Source organism: Cynoglossus semilaevis, chromosome 2 (assembly GCF_000523025.1).
Source record: "Cynoglossus semilaevis isolate Cse_v1.0 chromosome 2, Cse_v1.0, whole genome shotgun sequence".
Taxonomy (NCBI): domain Eukaryota; kingdom Metazoa; phylum Chordata; class Actinopteri; order Pleuronectiformes; family Cynoglossidae; genus Cynoglossus; species Cynoglossus semilaevis.
In genome coordinates this window covers 12,300,980-12,317,655 of record NC_024308.1, presented here as the reverse complement: position 1 = coordinate 12,317,655, position 16,676 = coordinate 12,300,980, and the positions used below count along the sequence as shown (strand labels likewise).

At 41.9% G+C, this 16,676-nt stretch overlaps 2 protein-coding genes and 1 long non-coding RNA gene across 14 annotated transcripts in view; 1 reads left to right on the top strand and 2 right to left on the bottom strand.

The window, feature by feature from the left end:
- Nucleotides 1–16,676, top strand: part of eps15l1a (epidermal growth factor receptor pathway substrate 15-like 1a) — a 54,777-nt gene that overhangs the window by 21,072 nt on the left and 17,029 nt on the right. For 8 of the 12 annotated variants that reach the window (XM_025065991.1, XM_025065994.1, XM_025065986.1 and 5 more), the window contains 5 exons: nt 62–282; nt 5,290–5,404; nt 5,542–5,625; nt 5,845–5,902; nt 6,174–6,279. In XM_025065991.1, the coding sequence (XP_024921759.1) occupies nt 62–208 (147 nt within the window). In that variant the 3' untranslated portion in view covers nt 209–282; nt 5,290–5,404; nt 5,542–5,625; nt 5,845–5,902; nt 6,174–6,279. Of the gene's footprint in view, nt 1–61; nt 3,683–5,289; nt 5,436–5,541; nt 5,626–5,844; nt 5,903–6,173; nt 6,280–16,676 lie in introns of those variants that run through there. The other 4 variants (XM_025065972.1, XM_025065968.1, XM_008338441.3 and 1 more) reach the window with 4 other exon arrangements.
- Nucleotides 5,958–6,258, bottom strand: LOC112488682 (uncharacterized). The gene is made up of 2 exons (XR_003053024.1): nt 6,151–6,258; nt 5,958–6,043 (listed from the first exon to the last, which is right to left on the bottom strand). It is a non-coding gene; the product is annotated as an uncharacterized LOC112488682 (long non-coding RNA).
- Nucleotides 8,812–11,807, bottom strand: LOC103399823 (Krueppel-like factor 2). Its single transcript, XM_008338440.3, has 3 exons — nt 11,311–11,807; nt 10,118–11,123; nt 8,812–10,003 (listed from the first exon to the last, which is right to left on the bottom strand). Exons 1-3 carry the CDS (start codon nt 11,386–11,388, stop codon nt 9,828–9,830), a joined length of 1,260 nt encoding a protein of 419 aa, XP_008336662.1. The 5' UTR covers nt 11,389–11,807; the 3' UTR covers nt 8,812–9,827.

Below are 16,676 nucleotides of genomic sequence, written 5' to 3'. Positions count from 1 at the left end.
AATTATGTCTGTAGTTTGCAGCGTTGCAGATTCCGTTCTCGTTCCCTGTGTCTTTCTATAGTTTGGAAACGAAGCTCAGCAGCTGGAGTGGGCCAAGAGGGAGAGTGAGCGAGCAGAACGTGAGCGGCTGAAGAGGCTTCGGCAGCAGGAGCAGGAGGACCTGGAGCTGGCCATCGCCCTGAGCAAGGCCGAGATGTCCAACGCATGACCGGGTCGTCCGGGCCAACACACAGGAGGGACGGCTGACCTTTGACACCTCACACACAGACACTCAGTGACTCGGTAAGCAAGGAGCAGAAGGACTTGACATTTAGAAGAAAAAAAACCCTCAAAAACAAAAGTAAGCATGAACTGAGAAGTCTTCTCTGGAACACTGAAGAAGATGAAAAAGGACAGAGAACTCCCAGGTATTGTGTGAATACACTGCACTGACCAGACTGAAAAAGACAGAACACATGTCCTGACAATTCATGACTCATTTTCTGGACTTTTATTTTTTATCCTTTATTTTAATTTTAATTTCCTTTCTTCAACAAATCTAACCTGTGTACAAATCTATTTTTTTCAGCCTCTTTCAGCCATTTCTAAATGAGTAAACTGGGTTTTATTTCCAACTTCTGTTAAAAAGCAAAACAGAGCAGCGCAGACAAAGCTAGAGGGTTTTGTCTATAAAAAATTTATCTCACTGTGACACTGACACGGTCAGTGTTTGGATCAGATCTGTTTTATAGAACAGTACAAGAGTCGAGCCAAATGTGAAAACAGAAGAATGTTGGAGATTTGTTTCCTTTTTATCCAGAGCCAGTTGAGAAGAAACCTCATAACCTTTGCCTCTCTTCTTCACTAAACCCAGATTTTTATATTTGCTTTTTCTTATAAGAATAATTTTAATCTCTTCGTCTGACATTGACTTTGATTACTGTACAATGCCGTGTAAAGGTCTTAAACCGACACTAGATTTTCTTAAATTCAGCAACAATCGATGACAAACAGAAACTAAAGACTAATAGCCATTATTTAGTTTTATAAGTTTATCTTTAGTTTTTTAACCTTGTCCTTCCTAGAGTTTTACATTGAGTCTGACATTTTTTGTTTAACAGACAAGTGAATTGGTTTTACTTTAATTGAAGTATTCACAGGACTCCAATAGTTTCACCCATATATCCTGCATCTAAAATCATCAGTAGTTTGAGTGAACTGCACTAAATCCATGGTTGAAATGAAAGTGTGGTTAAAACCTTAGGGCTCATCCCTAAAGGTACAGATTGGTGCAGACTGTGACCATCTCAGGTTAAGGTCTGATAAAAATAATTTCATAGTTTGGACAGATTTTCTTCTTCTCTCTGTTCTGTTTGTATTTGACACCTGGGACAGATATGTTTTTGTTTCATTTAATATATCTGTACAGATGTAAAACTTCGCTACAGATTAAAAAAACAAAACAAACAAAAAAAACTATATGCAGATGCATATGTTTAGTTTTGGTGTAAGACGTTGGCACCGTCTTGTACTTGGTGTTTGACCACAGCAGGAGTCTGTGTTTGTCTGTATTCACAGCTTCAGTGACATCATGGCTGACTGTAGTGTGACTTTGACCTGTCAGGTGAGACCGAGCTCTTGCCGACCGACAGTTGTACAGAATCTTTATTAGAACAAGGGTCGTGAAGACAGGTTTTTTTTTTTGGTGATGACCTTTGCCCCCTCTCTCAGTCTCTCTCTGTCCCTCCCTCTCTTTCTCTCTCTCTGTCTGTCCAGTTTAGAGTATATACTGTAGATCTAAACTAAGCTTCTCCTCAACCACTGACCCGACTCTGCTGTGATGTCACTGTATTCAACACAGAAGATGGGTGAATTATTTTTGCTACCTTTGACCTTGTTGTTTAAGAAGTGAGGATTTAATTTGTTTTAATGTCATCTCTTTGTTTCACACTCACCTTAGTGTGTGTTTTTTTTCTTTTAATTATTGTGTCATATTTTCAGTTGACTTTTTGTCAGTTGCTGTGCTCTACAGACCAAGTACTGAACTGGAATCTGACTCGCTGAGGCTGGAGAGTAAATATCTGTGAAAAAAGTATATTATTAATAATATGTTTATTGTCAATCGTCGTAGCTCGAAGCTCCAACTGCAACTGAACCACTCACCATGACTTCCTGTGACTTTTCCCTTTTACTTGAAGCCTGTCCCATGGTTTGAGTTGTTCTGCTCAACAAAATATTTTTATTGTCCTTTTTTCAGATTTGTTCAAAGTTAGTTGTGTTTATATATATTTGTCTATATTTTGTGTGTCCTTGATATGTCACACACATATTTTCAGTGTTATAATTTGTGCTGAGAGCACACACATCCTCCTGACCATAATTATTATAAGGGAAAAGTTTAAGCATCTTTCTGACAGCATGGTCCTTCATGGGGAGGAGACAAAACAGCAGTTGTCATTTTGAAGCAGCTACAGTTTGAAATCTTGCAAAAGAACCAGATAGTCAGGATCAAATCCTGATCCCTGGGTCCGAGCTATACCTGTGTAGCCTTGTTCTCTTGCCTGTGTAGCTGTTATAACCATTTGAAAATGGTTTAAATGTGAAAAGCCATGTTGGTACCGAGTAGGACCACATGCTGGACTGAGACACTTAACTTTATTTGTCTCCCTGTCGTCGGGTCCACACGTTTTGCAGCTCCTCCCCTGGACATGAATGTGAACTCTCCCCGAAATAGACTGATGTGTCCCTGAAGTGGAAGCTAATGCTGATGTCCAGTCCTGCAGATTGCCTCTACCTGCTGTGTGTTTATTATTATTATTTTGGTCATGTTTACATATCATGTATGATTGACTGTGCTGTAGTTTTGACTTGCTGTGTTTGTGCTGGAGAAGGTTGACCGTGGTACAGAGTGAGCTTCACCTTCTAAGCTGTGCACAGCACAAACCTTCCTGAAGTCCTGAAAATAGTCAAAAAGATCCCAATCCTACCAGTTTGAGTGGCGTTGTTCATGTGTCATTGTTTTGATTTCATTGAAGACAGCAAACTTGTCTGCTTCTTGCTTGTTGTTGTTTTTTTCTTTTTCTTTTCTTTTTTTTTTAAAGTTCCTGTAGACATACAGTACACCAATCATGTATTTTAATGACTAGGGATGTAACGATGCGTTCTGTATCAGTCAAAATTGTGATCTGAAAAAAGCTTGTGATTGGTATGGTGAGTTCAGTGTATCATTACATCCCTGTCACTGACATACAGTTTTTTGCAGATGTGTGTACATATTAGTTGGCGTTTGCTTGTACACCTGTAAAAGACAAAGGAAAGACTGCTCGGAGGGAGAGATGGAACGTGTCCACCTGCTGAGGACTTTTTCCACATTGCTGTATCTGTAGCTGCCATTGTTACATCAGTGTTATATTGCTATAAATTTGCCATTATTTTGTTTATTTACTTTTGCTTTTCTGCTCCAGTGTTTTCAGATGCTGTAATTTACTTTTTTTTTCTTTTTTTCTTTTAAAGTGCTCCATCAAAAAACTCCTTTAGACAATCTCAGCTGTAGGGATTTCACTCTTGAATCAATACCGCATTCAGGCTGAAAAAACAAAGTGACGGCCATGGTGTGGAGGAAATGTTTTTTCATCATGTTTGAAATACTGAGATTTCTTGAAGATACGTAACGGCAAGCTGGTGCACAGATAATTCAGAAGGGCTGTAACTGGAAAAAACCCACTGTGCCAAATTACATATGTGGATAATATACAGTGAAGACTCCACAGTGATTCTCCTTCTTTCTCAGACCACTGAGGTTGAGGCTACAGCCACTAAACTCTGGTTTTATTGATGTCTGTTTTTTTCTTCTATTCAAAACAACGTCATTCCAAAACAAAAATCCACATTCCCAGGTCCACAAATCAAAACAAATTACAGACTTTTTTTCCCCTTATCATTACCCCCTAAAACTCCATACGACCCCTGTTTGACCTCCGCCTGCCTTAGTTGTTGCTGTGCTGCTGCTCAGATTGATGAGCTTTTACTCTGGTACCATGACTCATACTGTATTTGTCATCCTGATACCTCCATTGTGCAATAGACAATGTTTTTTGTGTGTTTTTAATTGTTGTTCTGTGTAAAAAAAAAAACAAACCTGTACATGTTTTTATTTTTTACAAAATGTTTATTTATGCACCTGCTGCCACAAACTAACCTATCACTCCTTAATATCACACAGTCCAGATGTTGGAGTCTTTTTAAATTCACTCCTTAATATCACACAGTCCAGATGGAGTCTTTTTTTAAAATTTTTTTTTTATTGGCAACAATGTGGAGACATAAGTGAAATTATTAGGATTAACAAGATTATTTTTTAATGTTGATTTAATTCATATTTAATTGTGTCCGTACTGACTAAAACGCATGATTTTACATTTTGCTCTTTTTTCTTTTTTTTCTGTTCCTCACATTGAAATATTTCACAGCAGTGTTTATAAGTATACATTGTGTAAATACAGTCTGTATAGAATTCCGTGGATTACAATTGTCCCATACAAGGTGAGAAAACGTGATTATGTGTGACACTTACACTACTATAGCTGAGAGAAGACAGAGATGCTGCTTTTATTTTGAAACCCTGATTCTCCACATGGTCTGTACTGTTTAATAGAATAAACATTTCAGTTAAAACAGCGGGCTGCTGCTGCCTCCGGTGGTAACTGATGTTTTTGGGGTAAAAGAGAAATCAAGTGTGCAGGTGTCCTGCCCATTACTTTAAGAACGACCTGGAGAAACAGTCAAAATCAGACGACAACCTTGTAATGAATCACTCTTTTCAAAATAGCAACTCCTAAAATCTAAAAGGCTCCATATTGAGCCACAGACACAGCTACTTTGACAGGCTGGTTGTTGAGGCTGTTTCAAACTCAGATCTTCTGAACAGGCTGCAGGGAGAAAACTGTGTCCTCACAGACGGAGTCAGCGTGCAGTGAAACACACTGAACCACAGTTCAAGGATACAGCTGTGTGGACTGAAGTAGGTGCTGTGCAAACACAGTAAACCTTTGTGGATGTATCAGCTGAAACCCAAGCTCTTTGCTAAGTTAGCATATGCTAACTGACACCATATGGAATAACAGGAAATTCCTTGAAGCTTTGTGTTTGCCCAACAGTAATGGAGAGGAGGAAATGAAAATTGATTTTTTTTTTTTTTTTTTTTTTTTGCTGGGAATGTGGGTCACAGATAGACCAGGAGGGAGCATGTGGTTTTACCCCAACACTGATTCTCTTCAATAAATACCTCTGACTGCTCTGTCCTGACCCCAGGTGCTGTAGGTGGAGACTGGTGGTGTACCACTGCTGGAGCAACATAAATGTGCACATGTTCATCATCCACTGATAGAAGCCTACTGAAGAACTTCTGTCAGAAGAAAACCAACATGTATGAAATATTACATTATTTTTTTATGCAGGTGTGAACATGTACCATTGTTACATTTTGTAGCTTTTTCATCTTTTATGAGTATTTGAAATGTCAACAACCAGCAGCTCGTTATCAACAACATTGATGTTTTCCAGCCACCGTTTGGGGACATTTTTCACCTCCGTCTGCCCTGACTGAACAGTTCCTCTTCCCTGTGGAGCTGTATGGTCCAGCATCAGGTCAGCAACCCACATAATATTAAATGCAAAACAAAACAGGTCTGCCGTTTTAGGTATTCTAAATAAAAAATACTTCAATAAGCAGAAATGCTGCATATAAAATGTGTGTATATATGTATATAAATGTGTATATGTGTACTGTATTTACAGTATATGTCCATATAGTATAGACACATACATAAAAATGCCCCCATTGATGTATATGTATGTACATTACAGTCATGACCCAGATGTTGCCACAGATCAGTCCACACAGTCCAGAAACATGCAGGATGAGGTAAGTCATTTACTCAGAGTTTACCACAGGTGTGAATGTGACTGAATGGTTTGTCTTTGTCTCTGTAAGAGACCATGTGATGGACTGGAGAACTGTCCAGGGTCTGACCCCTTGGGGCTGGCTCCAGGACCCCACACGACTCTGTAAAGAAGAATCAACAAACTTTTTTTTACTGCTAAGAAAAAGAAGACAAATCAAAAGTTAAAGTAAATATACCCTCCTGTTTAAGAAACAAGTGTATTACATACGCTGTTCTTGATCTGCATTCCAGCAGGAGTGTCAAGCTATCCCCAGTAGATGGCATCCTCTTCCCACACAAGGAATTCCAATCGTCCTGTAGCAGAGCCAAGCACCTGTAGTTCTTGGACTGTGTCCAGGTAAGATGTTTTTTCAAAGGAAAGGAGGATGTTTCTTTAGAAGCTCTGAGAATTTCCCTTATTGGAAGATGTTTCCTTCTATGTCGTATCCCAGAATTGGTTTGTGGGAATCAGAAGTGTTTGTTGGTCCTCTGTGATAAGGTGCTGTTTAAATCAAGTTCAGGAGAATCTAAACAGTCCGACTTCCTGAGCCAGCTGATGGACCTGCAGTTACAGTGCAGTGTTTCAGGTTCTAGATCCTAACCTGAGGATGGAAGGGTTTCCATTCAGTTTTGGTTAATGATGTAACACAGCTCAACACCAGTTGACACTTGACTTTGTATTTTTTTTTAATTAATCTTTTTTTTATAGTTTGTAACCCATCCTCAGCACCTGTAGGCTGCACTTTCCCACGCTCCTGTACCAAGCAGAAAAAGTGAAATGAAAATGTATAATTTTTCACTTGACTTGAGTTTCTAATAATAGGAGCAGGGCAAGTTCCTGTTTTTTCACCACAGTTTTAGGCATAATGCCACCGTAGACACGACGCACGCACACACACACACACACACACACACACACGGGTGTGTGACTGTTAAATAAAGAGGTAGTGAAGATTCTCAAACAGAAGCGGCTGAAAAGTCATTTAAAAATGTTAAAAATAATCAATAAACCCTGAGATTTAAAATTAAATACGATGAAATTTACCCATTGAGAAAACATGTCATTCGCAGATACACCTATAGGTGGTGCTACCTTTTTGCCTGAATTGGTTAAGTATATAGACAAGTAAAAAAAGATAAATAGCCTTTATTATATATATAATTTTCCTTATGGTATAGTATATATGTATATAATTATATCATTATTGTATTGTATATTTATGTTATACAATATATTTCATTATATTGTAGATATATACATATTTATTATTATTGTCATCTGTTGATGTTGTACTGTAGTAGTATTTCCTTATTTTCTGTGGTAGTATTCCTGTTACACTACTACTTCTAGTGCTACTACTACTGTAACAATACAAATGTTCTTAATATTATAATCATTGTTATTGTTACTAGTTTAACCGTTTAATACTGAGTTGCTCTCCTGAGGATGTTGCCTAGCAACCAGAATGTCAGGGGTTTGAACCCTCCATCGTTCTGGAACTATGTTCAATGCTCTTTGTGAAGTGTTGGTTTTTTTTTCTGGCAGCTTCTTGTTTGAAGTGGAGTACTTGAAGTGAATGAATGCACTGTGTGAATGTGCTGGTGTGAATAGGTTGATAGAATTTCATGTAGTGCCATCCGAAAGGTCGAGGGTTCAATGCCATGACCACCGACCAAAGAGCTGGACCACAGTGCAGCCATGTGGAGGATGGTTGTAGAAAAATGTTTGGTTTGTGTGCAGACTTGTGTGAGTTTGACGTCGGCTGCAGCAGTGAGTGACCAGACACCGAGTCCTTTTCACACCAGGAGGGTCCTGAAAAAAAACTTGTCCTTACCAGCACATCTTCCTCCTCCTCCTTGTTGCTCCCTGATGAACTCTCCTTCATCCCCTCTGCGGCTCTCTTTCAGTTTATTTGAGGCAGGGTTTTCTCTTCCTCCTTCTCCTTCTCCCCCTCCTCCCTCCCCCTCTCCCTCCCACTCATTGTGGTTGGCCCCTGTGCCCTTGACACAGACTCACATCTATATCCAGCCTCTGTAATTATGTCAGTGTAATGTTTGTATTTATAGGCAGCTGCCACGGCTGCTCTGGCAGCCGCTCTGTCCCAGCTGGAAAGAATCAGAGAGTCTGACGCTGCAGACCAGGCTGGTAGGTCAGAGCAGACCTGGTCTCAACAGGTCCCACAACAGGTCCCTGTGGACCAGATACATGTGGACAGATCACCTGCTGCCACACCTGCACACCACACATCTGGAGCAGGATTATTCTCCAAGATTTCAATTTTTTTTTTACTGTGGCACAAAAACCCTCCCTGTCATCCTGGCATCCCTGGAATGTAGATAGATAGAAAAAAAACTCTGAAAAGATAAAACTCTGAGTCTGGAATGTAGATTGCATTCAAGAATATTATGACATTTCCCCTGTGATCTCTGCAGAAGAGCTGGGTTTTTATATTGTTAGGATGTTTAAACATGAATATGTTGAACAACAGATGTTGAAGATTAACCTCTTAGGTAGGAGGAGGAAGAGGAAGAGGTCCATGGACTCAGTGAGGAGGACAGAGAGATTGTTGGTAGAGATGGAGGCAGATGGGGAAAAGGCTGAGAAAAAGGAAGTAGAAATAAAGATTCAGCTGGAATAGAAATAAATACTGGTCTCTACTCCAGATTCTCTTCCTCCCACAGCCCATAAACATGCAGGATTAGATTAAAAGTTCAGTCAAAGCTGACCTTTGGTGTGAATGTTGGTGTAAATGTGTGGTGGACTAGAACTGTCTATGGTTAAAGTTCTGGCTTGGCTAAACCCCCAATTAGAATACCTTGTGTGTGTGTGAGTGTGTGTGTGTTTGGCTTTAACCAAATAAAACAAATAACACTCAGGATACAAGTAAGGTCATGTTGTTCTTTTAGTTTAATATGTACATTAAAAATAAACTATTTACATTATATATAAAATGTATTTACAAGGCAGTACATTTCTTCAAGACACAAACAAGAAAAGAATACAACAATCTGTCTTATTGCCAAAGACTTTGTTAGCCCTTTGTCGATCAGGATGTGGTTGAGATGGCGAGCATGTTTACCACATCAGAGCCTGACTTCAGAGAATACGGACGGACGGACGGACGAACAGACAGACAGACAGACACCGTGACATTCAGTTCAAGCCTTCAAAGAAGACAGAGGACGAACATAAGGCAGTTTGTCTTCAGTACAAAACATTGTCTTAAAGAAGCTTATTTCATGTGCAGTTTACACTTTTACAATACGACACACAGCGGTGGTTCGATTGTCGTTGGTAGGTGAGGACCAGGGTACACATGAGCTGTGATGATAAAGGCACTAAGGTCAAAGTTCATCCAAAGAGCACTTTTTACATCATTGCTCTTTGTCTGTTTCCAGTTGATTGGGCTGCATGTGCCTGACATGTTGAGTGGAATGTTTTTAACCTCTGTCTGTCGTTTTTACGAACGACAAAAGTAGTACCAGCTACAGAGTCACAAAAATGAACAGGATTGGTCTGTTTCTGTCGTATCTGCTGTGTCTGGTGTCAGAGTGAACATTTAAATAGTCTGACTTTTCTTGAACATGAATATTTTTTAAGGCATTTTGTCGTGATGCTCTTTGGTCCGATTGAAAATAACAATAAAAAACCATAATATTCCTATAAATATACCTGTAAACACATTACAGTGTAGTCATCAGGCTAGTGGCTTCCTTCGTTGTAGTCTAAGGCAGTTCATTCTGCTATGTACCACTAGAGGGCACTGTCTTATATAGGAATTTGCATCTTTATATTTGCATCAAGGAATCGTTTTATAGCTGATACCGGAAGTTAAAGTTCAGTTTTTCGTGGCTTTTTTTTTCCAAGTCCAAGTTGTTGTTTTTTTTCCACTTCCGGGACATTCTTCACATGTGCCTTTTCATGTGCAGGGCCAGGTGGTCAGATCTGGAGAATGCGCGTTCACACAGGTGACACTGGAATGGCCTGTGTCCAGTGTGCTTCCGAAAGTGACGCGTTAGCTCGTCAGAACGCGCAAACTTCCAGCCACAACCTTCCCAGCTGCAGTGGTATGGTTTCTCCCCTGAAACCAAACAAAAATGAGAGTTGTGTTAATATATTGGCATACATTACATCAAGTTAGGTTTGTGAAAGTAAGACAGGTGTGACAACAGGTGTATCAGCGGCAGCGTCTCACCTGTGTGCGTCCTCAGGTGCGCCTTCAGGTGCGAACTTTTCGTGTACGTCTTCCCACAGCCGGTGAAAGTGCACGTATGCGTCGCAGTCCGTTTCCTGGGCCAGGAGCGGCGACCTCTCTTAGGTTTGGAGTCCATCATCTCCAGCGGGGAGGATGGAGGAGTGAGCAGGAGCCGCTGCGCCGCCCCCGGCTGCTGCTGCTGCTGCTGCAGACCCATGCCCGTGTCTTCTGAGAACATGCCGGGGAACTGGTGATGGTGCGGCGCCGCGGGGAACTGGAGCTGTATCCCGGTGTGCGGGTGTGGGAACCCGGGCGGCGCACTGCTGCGGTGCTGCTGCTGCGGGTGGAAGCTCTGCTGGAAGGTGGAGTTGGCACACATCTGCTGCTGATGGCACTCGGAGCTCATCAGGTCGTCGGGACTGAGCGGCGGTGTCATGCTGCCAAGTGCAGCCGCCTGCGGGGAGTTGGCCAAGCGCGGCTGCTGCTCGTAGGACATCATGCACGAAACGTTGCCCTCCTGCTTGATCTTAGTGCAGCTCTGAGGAACCAGACCCATGACGGGTCCGTAAGAGTCCATGGAAACGGGCTCCACTTTGATGGCCTGATGCTCGGGGAATAATAAGTCCTGAGTGCCGTGGAAAGGCGCGGAACTGATGAGGAATCTGCCCTGGATACCGGGAGTGTTCCCGGGGAGGAAACTCGTGTCTACATCGGAGCGGAGCAGCTCTGCCATCAGGCTGTTGTAGGGCGGAGGAGGGCAGTTCATGTCAGGGGCAGAGGAGTAATTGTTCATCCCGCTGTGCTGTTGCTGGTATACGGGCACTCCTGCGTCCTGGAGACGGTAGGACTCTGCTCCAGCCCCCGTCACCGGTGCTCCATCAGCACCGGTTGTGTTTGCCAGAATAAATTCGAGGTCGAGGAACTTATCCAGATCCTCTTCGTCTTTTCTGCCCAGACAGGTGGTGTCCAGGTCAGCGGCAACGCTGCTCATGTTGCCCTTCCACCTCTGGAATGACAGCATAAAGATTTAGAATACAATAAAAGTCAAAAAACAAAACAAAATAAACAAAACATAGAAAAACTGCAAAGTCTAAATTAAATGAAACAACAGAACAATTTCAACAAGTCAAACATTAAATCATCTGTTTATCTAATGTAATTCAAGTACTTTCACAGTAAAGAAGTCAACTTACATGTTCCCAGCATTTCTCCTTTTGGTTGGAAAACGTAGATATTGATGGTAAAATGGTCCCACTCAAGGCCATTTCCATTCCTTGTTTTAACTCAGATCAGTAAAAAAAAGTTCCTTAAAATAACTAAAGGAAAAAAATATATTTTTTCTTCAGTTTAGAATCAAACACAAGCGAAGTGTCCAGAGAAGCTGCTCTTCTTCTGTCGTTTGCTCTCATTCATGAGCAGTCGTCGGTCTGGAGCAGAGCTGCTGCTGTTGTTCTTCTAAATATTCTTCTGTGCTCAGCGCAGACCAATGCCAGGCCAGAGGAAGGAAGCGCGTCCAGGATGAGGACGCTGCGCACGGACCAGACCAAGCTCCCCCTCCTAAATTTAGCCCGGGTATAAAAGACGTTTTTCCCTGCGAGTCAGACTCGGAGAGGTGAAGGAGTGAGAGAGAGAGAGAGCTGAGGAGTCAGTGGAGGAGAACTGCTGCGGAATGCTGCCTGAGCTCTGCTGCGGGCAGCTACTTAAACCTGGAGGAGGGAGAAGGAGAACCCGCCCCCAAAGAGTGAGAAAGATAGAGAGAGAGGGAGGGAGAGAGAGAGAGCGAGATAGTGTCACTAAAAGACATGAAGAGCAGATTAACACGTTGTGGTATTTGTGCTGCGGTGCCATGCGCCTTTACGCATCTGTGCGCTTTTACGCACAGCAATAACTCCACTTTCAGTCAGTTTCAGTTAAAATGTCTGGTTTGTAAATGTATGTTCAGAGTTAGAACCACAGTCCCGGCCAATCCAAAGTCATGGAAACTCACTGCCAACCTGCGTGTGTACAGTTTTTTCTGTGCGTCCCGAGTACAGTATTTTCAGTTTCCTGCTGCGCTAAATTCGACCACTAGGAGACACTATGCACAACTTCTTTTCCGTTAGACCGCCTGCACTGTGTGTGTGTGTGTGAGTGTGAGTGTGAGAGAGATCCAGAGCTTTATTCTTGTGTCGGTTTCACACGTGTCTGTGTGTGTGTTTAGCCGACTGTTGCTGTTGCACCAAGTCTGAACATGACACGATGATCCACCACCGTCACCATAACTCCACTCATATAGACAGAATAACTGACTTTACAACTTTAGTCCTTATATTTTGTGTAGAGTTCTTAGAAACTGCCTCCCTGCGGCTCAGAGTTTTTCTTCTCTGTTAAAACAGAAGTTGTTTCTGACTTTATACACCGACTGAATTTACAAAATAATACAAAGGAGGAGGGGGGGGGGGGCATAAGTCAAGTGACATTTTCCATCGCCGTTATGTTACTTTAATTAATGATACTATTTTAGTCCATTTTTAGCTGTTTTCAATATTCAACCCAAGACAAACTTTTTACTCCTGCACCATATTTATGATTGGATTAAAGCTTCTTCTTTTCTTCTTTTTCATGTGACACACATGCTCACACAGACACACTGAACTGGACTTCTTTGAATCTTGGTTGAGGGAGATTGATATCCAGTTGCTCTACCTGTTTGTCGTTGGATCCTCTCCATGGTAAATAATTGCAGCTTTACAAACACCACAGCAGGTTGAAGGACGTACCTGGGTGTGACACATCACACACTGTACTGTAACACATGTGAAGATGCTAATTAGAGATTGAATGGCTGAATAGAATTGTCATTTTATTTCCCCCACTTGAGCTGCGGCAGCTGCATTCCATTATTGTTTGTCACAGGTGATGTGAAATGTGTGGACACATCATGTCTGCAGTGTCACACCAGCTGCGTCTAATGAGAAGAGTCTGAAGGATTGATGGAGTTTTGTCGGTTAGGTAATTAGCCTAAAGATAACCTCAAGTTGAACCAATATCAGCCAATTGTCTTTGGTTGTTATTAACGTTTATCGTGTGAGTCTTTCTCATGGGGCCAGTTCACTTTTATTGATCCGATTTTATATGGAAAAAACTTTGCTTTAAATGAGCTTCACCTGAAAGATTAGCAAATATCACTGGTTTGTGGCTACACTGAATGCTAACATCACTAGAAGTGGCTGAAATATTGAGATATTTGGTTTCACAATACTGTATCAGTATCCTCCATCAGTGTATTGATTTTTTACTAACTATTCCCAGTCAAATATTCCTGGTGTTGGTTCATTTTATTTTTCTTTTCCAAATGTAGATCCCTCTGTTCCAGTGTTAGTGACCTGATGTGAACAGCGTTGTGTCTGTACTGTGACGGTTTGACTACAGTTACATTGTTGAAAAAAACCGCAAAACTCAACATATAGTCATCCCTGTAGTATTGCAGCATAACACAATATGTCATATTGTTTCCCTGTATTGTGATACGTATCGTATCACCAGATTCTTGCCAATACACAGCCCTAAACATTACACACACACACACCACAGCAGCAGCGTTGTCACGTGGAGACACCTAGTGGCTTCAAACCCGTGGCTGGAGGAACCCACGTGGTTGAGTGAACAGTGTCACAGTCGTATGTTGATGTATCCGCAGCTATCCTTCGCTGGTGTCTCAGTGTGATCAGGATACCGTCTGCACACACAGTCACGGCTCTTGAGTGGAACATGATTCAGACTTTACTTCGTCACTCTACAGCCGACTGCAGACAGACGTCTCCTCAGCGTCTCCATGTGGGAATACTCCCCATCACTTTGGTCACATTTTTCTGGAGAAAAATACCCAGACACATGCCCATGTTTCACATTTCAGAATCCTTTGCTCAGCTGATGATGTTGTCTGACCGCGTTTGCAAAGATACACATCAACGATTACTTCATTAGTCCTGAGGGAGACCTGGGGATTTTAGTAAAAATGCAGTGGTTCTCAAACTCTGGTACGTCCAAATATGGCAGATAAATATTGACTCGAACGACAAAAACAGATCTGTTCAGTTTCTTCTTCTCTTCCGCTCGGTCGTGTTGAGACCTGCTTCATTTTTCCAAATCTCTACTGCCATCAGAGATGCCTCGCAGGGTGTCTGTAATTGCATCATTTCCCAACATGCACTTCTGATCCCAACCGAACATCCCAGTCAAATTCCCAGTCGGAGCCAGTCCTCTCCTTCTCCACTGTCCCTCAGATAACTGTAGCGCTCAGACATACTCCAGCAGTTGCTCAGCAGATGAAACGCTGCAGCGCGGCCAACTCTGGCACGGCGTTCTCCACTGTGAGTGTTTGACTTCTTCCTCAGTTTCCTCCTCCGTGTCTCATCTTTCCTCCAATAACTCATCCGCTTTCATCTGCAGCTTGCTCTTCTGTCTTCCCCTCTTCCAAACACACTGATTCATGGCTCAGTAATGGTCCCAGTGTGAGCTGGGGGTCCCCGTCTTCACGCTGACGCCGCAGCAGAGCAGCGTTTATTCTCCGTTACTATGTTCAAGTGGACCTGATCCTTTAGTTGAGCCGTGGACAGTGGACAGGTGCCGTTTGCTGTTTGTGCTCCTCAGCCGGTGATGAAAGCTCCTTCTCCACAGGAGAAAACTAACAAACCTAACACAGAACCCCGAGCGTCCATTAGTGTCTGTGAAAACGTGTGAATTTTGGCCTGTTGGACGATGGTGAAGCAGCGAATCCTCCTGTGGACCTGGACTCTGATTCCTGGCTGCCTGACTGGATGTTTGACTGATTGTTTGTCTCAAACGTCTCCACTCATGAGCTCATCACACTGACATCACACCACAACAAGGCTGCTGTTGGCAAGAATCCGGGGCAACGATACAATATGTTGTGATATGCTGCAATTTGATAGGCACGATGATTTATACTTACATACTTTTTAAAACAATTTAATATGAAACTGTTTCATCTATCTGTCTATCCATCCATTTTCATGCTAATTGTAAATAATGTTGTAGAATATCGAGACAGTATTGTGAAACGAAATAGTTAGTGTATCAATATTTTCTTAGGCTGCACCTCCATAACATTTAAGCTATTCCAAACCTGAATCAGTCTGAGGTTTCCAAGATAAGAAACCTCAGACATAGGACATTTCCCAAACCAGTTCCTCCCTGTTACTTTTAGACTTAACTCGACCAAAACAGTCCAGGAATCAACTACAGTAATATCTCTGGGGAATCTGTGACCCCTAGTATCTGCTACTAGGTACTGCAATAACAATTTTGTATATTTTACACATATTTTGGGTCATGCTTAAAACAACCCATCGACCCAGTTTAGTTCTGTTGCCACCTTTTGAGAAACACTGAGGTCTGTCTTCTCACCATCCATTATCTGGATGACAGTAGCTCTCAGCAGGTGATAGGAAGAAGAGCCGTGATGCTTAGCCGTCGTCTGAGTTTGTTTTATTTTTACCTGATTGTGATAATGAATTCAGTGAAGCTGCAGTCGTGTCTCTGCCGCCCCCTGCTTCAGTGACATGAGACACAACAGGAGAACGTCGGCTTCAAACACAGACGTCATCTGTCGCCAGGTCAACACTCAACGAAGAAGAACTTTACACATTTATTTTTACACCAGTTCCTATCGTTCTGAAGAAGACTTGCCATTTGGAAGTTGTTGATGAATTTAGAACCGATTCTCCCCGCAGATCCTGGAGAGTATCTTTAAAAATAATCTAGTTAACAGTTTCACTGTAGAAGAAGAGTAACGTGTTGGAATTAATTTAAATTTTTTAAATTTATTTTGAGGAGCTTTTGTTGATAATGTTCTTCTAGAATTGTCTTAGAAAGAGTAGATATACTGTGGTTGTACTTGTTTGTTCCTTCCTGCCTTTATATTTGTGGAATTTGTTGCCTTAGAACAGCAGTTCTTAAAGTGGGGGGCACCTCCCCTCCACGGGGTGTGAAGCCATTGAGTGGGGGATCGTAGTAAAGCCAAGAAATGTAAACTTTATTTATAGTTTTATTTATAATTATTTTTCCTTTTTCCTAATTCTTTAAAGCATTAGATTTGTACCCAACACTAACAGATGGAATGCAGGCCTAAATCCTCACAGAGCCAACCTTGCTTTACTAAGGTCTTCTGTCTTCTCTCCTGACTGATTTATTTTGGGCGTATTTTTTATGCAACATTTTGGCTTTTTGACTCGGGGGCCTCTCCCTGAAGTCTCTTCCTTCCTCCTCCTTTGTTCCTTATTAACCATTATTACAGAGAAACCTGTTTGTGTGGAGTTAGCAGTTTGAAATGTTAGGTTCAATACAGAGTTAACCTGATTCTTGTCACCATAGCAACCTGAGCAGCACAATTAATGCAAGTGCAAGTTAGTATTTATAATTTTTTACAGTGTCAGTGAACTCACCTGAGTGTCGAAAAAAGCTGTCAGTTCAGCAACGTCTGAGGCTGTGTTGTCTTATTGGAAACAGACAGGAGAGGTGGGGCGGGGGCTGGTGGGGGGGGGGCCTTTTACTCACT